The following is a 5,588-nucleotide window of genomic DNA, read 5'->3' as shown; positions in this document are numbered from 1 at the left end:
TATAAATCGCATTAAAAATATTTTTTTAGAATTAAGTGTGTTAAATAGCTACGATGTAATCGCTACAATGTGAGAAGAAAAATTCAAAATTCGTGATAATTTGTGAATTTAATCAAAAAGACACATTTGTTCAGTGATAAAAATATTCGCTCGCAAAAAAATCGGACACATTAAAAAGTCATCTCTACCTTGAAACTGGTACCTGTTGTTCGTGTGTATGTGTGTATAGAAGTGTGTTTCTGTCGATATTCTAACGAGATCCAGTTTTGATTGCACGGAGCAATACGTACTCTAAATTACAAGTAATTCGAGAAGCGTGAACGTGCCAAGTGGAAACCACCCAATGAAACAAATAACACTGCTTTTGACAACGTATTTATTGCGAAAACCTTAACTACACATAAATTAACATCTCTACTATGCACAATATAAATATTGAATTTGTAAACGTACGAGTAGAAATTTGATTGTAACAAATAGGAATCATATTACAGTACAAAATTGTTATACATTTCAACAATATTTTAAGGCAATTTCATATCACATTACTCGTTTCACGGAACGCATATTATATTATACATATAGGTACAAGTAAATAAATACGCAATAATGTGTATCAGACTGTTCTGTGCAGTGGCGAGGGTTCTTCTTGCAGGCTTGTTAATGAAATTACTGAAGTTGAAGAACTAATAGAAGCATGCTTCTTGACGCAAAAAAAATGTGTTAATGTCGTAGCGAATAAGGCTACCACATCACTGAAGTTATTAAAAAATATCACCGCATTAGATAAGTGAAAATTTTGATTAGATACTTTTATTTATATATGTTTCAGAATCATATAAAAGTGCAGTTTCTTATGCTAAATATCGCGAAGTAAAACGAACAAGGTGTGGTGTATGGACAATTGAACTAGTTAGAACTTCAATAATTTGACTAATAAGCGTGCAATTGACGAGAGCATCCTGACACTGTCGTATAGAAAATTCTTCGCTACAACTAAACATTATTGCAACAATTACAACTATCAATCTCAATAATTACTTATTCATCGTAATAATATTTATCAACTACAAAATTAATTTAAATTGACTATTTTATTATTATGCTAAAATTGATAAGGCAGGTCGAGTGCACGACGGTAGGACATCGCTGCTAAAAATTATTAAGTTCATTCATAATAATATAGCAAGTAAAAAATCGAAATATAGATCGGCGCCTAACAAGATACGCTACATACGAATGTGCCTATAAAATAATAATTTGTCATTCTGTAAAAGACGGATTCTTGTAAAGTTGGCTCAATAAAAAAATATAATCCTGCTTGTGCTACATACTATTCGTTATTATTATATTATAAGGCACACACTATTTGACACTTCTACCAACAATTACTACTAACAGTAATAAATAAGTACCCATGACTCTATCCAACTCATTGGTTAAGTACATTTTTCATATAATTAATATTTTTATAAAGATTTTCATTTTATACTCTTGTCTGTGTAGCATTTAATATTTTTACAACATCAACAATATACCTTTATATTAATACTATAATAAAATGAAAGCGATAATGCCATCAGTGCGAACATTAAACCAATAATTAAAAATCATTCCTCAGAATACTGCTAAAGATAAAAATAACATTTTGGGTTTTTTTGTTTACGATTAGGTAGCCGAATATTATTTAGCATTTTATCCCTCTCATTACATAATAAACTTTGTTCATAAAGTGTAGACCCCCAAACTAAATTTCCTGTTTAAGTATATATTAACTACCAAATAGACCACGCATGACAAAAATGCCTCAACGTTAAGTACTAGCCCGTATGATGTGAAAGTATTTCTTAATCTAGCGATGAATAATGCATAATGTATAGTAATCACGGCGCGTTATAAATGCACCAATTGAAAGTACTGATGTGGTCAGAGTCATGAGGGAAAATGCTCGCTGGCTGAGGCGTTTACTGCACATGCGACTAATGAGGAAACGAAAGGCGACGTGGACGACAACGCACAATTAAACCTTCAATTATTATTTTTTGAACTACTTCGGTTTCTTTCCTATCCCCAAAACACCTAAAATTATATTGCAGCTTAAATGTAACTGCGGTTCAGTTAATGAAAGGGAGTTTATTTTACCTCTGATCACAGGCGACACCCAGCGATTGTAGCAGATTTTGCAAAGGTGAAAACAGAAGTAGAAGATATCGAAACGTAGAACTAATGTGACGATGAGAGCAAATTACTACCATAAACGTTTTCTTACACTCCACGCGTAGTTTCCCACGACGTCGATTCAAACGAACAATATGTCGCTGCGTGTGACAGACGCAGCGCCGTACCGCCGCGGGAAAGCGCCGGTGTCACAAAAAATTGACGAGTTTTTCAGTAGCGAGTGCAACATTGAACAATAGGAAGAAACTCCCCACACTCCCCAGACGAGTTCGCATCGTGTGTCGGCCGCTTTCCAACCACGCGCAGGCGTGATAATTGTTGCTGCGGATAACCATCATTTGCATTGTTCATGAACTGGAGAAAATTAATCGTTCCACATACGATCGATCCACAGAAGAAATCATCGACAATGCCGTTTAGAGGCGAGGTCGGTTGTACACGCGACTACCAAAAACCGTACCAAAATTGATGCCGTTACAAAGATTCAAAAACGCTGCATCTTGTAATCACACTGTTAGCTAGTTCACCGGGTGACGTGTTTCACACATTAGCGAGTCCGCCGGATCGGCGCCGGCTACACCAGACATTCACGTTTTTTCGTTCGCACAGCGACCTTTACGAAACAGATTTGGCGTTACACACCCTAGTATTAAACACTTATCCGTTAAGCATCAATATGGTACTAGGCGGCTCCGGCTTCCTGCTTTTGTTGAATTATGGACTCCCATTGCGCTATGAGACGGGTGGAACTGGGAGCGAGGAACTCCTGGCCGGGGGCTAGCTCGCAGAGTTCGGCTAAGGATTTCGCCGGTTTTAGACTGCCCAAGGACTCGTGACCCGAACTATTCCTCGGTGAAGGCGATCGAAGCTCCTCGTTGAGCGCCTCATATAACTCGCCTATTGATTTTGTCGGCTTTAGTTTTCCTGGCATCGGGATTTCTTCATCTTCTGATTCAGAGGTGGTCTCGGTGTCACTCAACTCGATATCGAACGGTTTCTGCTTCTTTCTCATACGCTTAAGCTCGTGTTCTCTGTCTTTCATTTCTCTCAGTTCTTTCTGTATCTTTTCTTCTACTGGAACATACCCCTTGCGCATCGGCTTTCCCTCGGCCGTTCGCGTGATCACTGCCGGTGCAATCACTGGAGATACTATCGGCGCAATTGGGGACGGGGTAAAGGCAAGCGGTGCTGATATCGCGGAGGGCGGCGTCGTGGACACCGGCGACGTGGCCGGTAGCTTGCCCTTGTTGGCAATGAACCGTTGCATAATGCCTTTTGTTCCGGTTTGAGGAGTAAACCGACGGGTGTAGCCATTTGTATTAAGTGATGTCGGCGGGGTCGGCGGCGACGGCGCGATCGGTCCCATTAGATGAGACGTGGAGACCGCCCTATTGAGGGTCTTCTGTGTTTTTTCCCCGGCATCTCCGTTCACGTGGCCATTCTGTTTATTGACATCTATCGTTGATTCTGACAGAAGCCTATTGATTCTGAAGTGTCCCTCTTTAAACTCTCGTTCTCTCTCAGTTACCTCAATGATCTCCCTCTGGATCCTCGACAGGGGATCCTCTCTCAGCAATGACTGAAATAAATGGAAAACAGAAATATATTAACAGCTGCTGTCAACACTAATAATTACTAATATGTAGAGATGTATTTTTATGACGTAAACGAGTAAACTTATTTTAGTGTTTATGTACCTGCAACACATTGGTTTCCATTGACCTTAAGAGATACGAGTATGACACAGATCGCAATAAACGTGTCTATTTTTATTCAGCAGGCTACACCTTATTGGGTTCTAGATAGGTACATTACAAGTAATAAATGAGCGTTCTTATCTGTCAGCAGGTATTCACGTTATAAAAATTACTTGTAAGTCGTGACCGTTATGTTGTTCGACAACCTTATATATTAACCGCTATATCTGGTTTATAATGCAGTGATGTAGGTAAATAAATAATATGAGTCATGCATATTAATCATAAACTTTTAAAATTGTGGAAATGCGTTCCAGTTCGAACAAACGATCGCTTGCTTACTATTGCTTTCCTATAAGACACAATCTAGCTAAATATTCATCTCAACGTCGTTAACCGTTCTCGTATTTTATTCTATTGACCGATTTACTTTCATTCGGCTGCGAGTTAGATCGAATTATAATGACCGACTCAGCAGTTTTTTTGTCGGCCAGTCAAATGGAGGTCAGGCGGTCCGCATATTCGTGCAAAATGCGCATCTACCTACGTCGGCGGATCTCGCCGTGCGCGGCTCCGGGCACCGCGGCGACGCTGAAACCACAGCTGGTCACTTTCATTCACGCAATTCTCTTGAAACCTTAATACTTGAAACTAGCGGTCGGCGTGTGGTGTGGCCTTACCGAGCCGTGGACATGCTTTTTGTTATACCCCCATATATGCTATGCACTGTACTGGCCGTAGCCGCGTTTCTGTTTGTTTTCACACAGTTGTTTTAAACGTGCCACGGAGCTGTTAAATATTACGGTTAAGGTTTACTTAGCTCGTGTTAAGTAAATATAAACCTAGTTAATGTTTCGGAATAACTTTTATCATAGTCGAAAGCCTACATCCTAAACATCCTATACAGTTTAATAAAGCTGATAAAGGTAGCTACAATCTCTCGGTAATCTTTGGCATCATTTTATAATGGTTTAAGTTAACATACATATGTATACTACGTGCTTTAATTACTATAGAAAGTATAGGTAAAATACACATTCCAATACATGGATAAAGTATATCTTTTTATTAACCGTACTTATACACAAGTGGTCTGATAGATTAAGTTGAAACAATCGATATGAACATTTATTAGCGACGTGGATATCTACAGATAAGACATGACCACTCATTTGTTATTGCAAGAATGTTCGATGGCAATAAATAAAAATATAATATCTCAGATAATTTATCGCAGGTAGCGTTATCGGTATAACAGTACATGTAGTGGTCGGTATGGCAAGCCGGGCGGCGCGAATAGCTCGGGGCTCGTAAAAAGCTCTCTACCGGCTTGGACCACACATTTCCAAACTCGCACTTTGTTTGCCGCGCTCGAGGTACCCAGAACCGGCGCACGAGCGACCGACTGCGCCTGCAGACGTCGTCCGTGTGGACGTGAACCGTATCCCGAGCCGACGACCTACGAACTCACGATTAGAATCGCAGGACCCGCAACGAGAGCGTCCGATCATAAATTGGAGCACCGCATTCCGATTAGAAACTTTTGTACTCACTTCACCCATAGTGAAAACTCGAAGAACAATCCGAACGGGAAGGAAATCAAAACTGAGGCACTAACTTCACGATACACACATCACGGCACCGACACCTGCCACGGTTGTAGGACAATTGGCGGAGCGCGGCGAGTGGCGAGACGACGCGCGTCGGCGGCCG

At 40.2% G+C, this 5,588-nt stretch overlaps 1 protein-coding gene across 1 annotated transcript; it reads right to left on the bottom strand.

Annotated features, from left to right (window-relative positions):
- Positions 1-358: 358 nt before the first annotated feature.
- mdu (mitotic spindle positioning protein meduse) lies at positions 359-5,588 on the bottom strand. Its single transcript, XM_073092776.1, has 2 exons — positions 5,429-5,588; positions 359-3,757 (listed from the first exon to the last, which is right to left on the bottom strand). The coding sequence occupies exons 1-2, from the start codon at positions 5,435-5,437 to the stop codon at positions 2,861-2,863; spliced, it is 906 nt and encodes a 301-aa protein (XP_072948877.1). The 5' UTR covers positions 5,438-5,588; the 3' UTR covers positions 359-2,860.

The sequence above is a fragment of the Epargyreus clarus genome, unplaced genomic scaffold, assembly GCF_041222505.1.
Source record: "Epargyreus clarus isolate Ecla_fem2 unplaced genomic scaffold, WU_Ecla_fem_2.2 ptg000001l, whole genome shotgun sequence".
In the NCBI taxonomy this organism is placed as follows: Eukaryota; Metazoa; Arthropoda; class Insecta; order Lepidoptera; family Hesperiidae; genus Epargyreus; species Epargyreus clarus.
The sequence above is the reverse complement of the archived record's forward strand: the minus strand, read 5'-3'. Positions and strand labels throughout refer to the sequence as shown.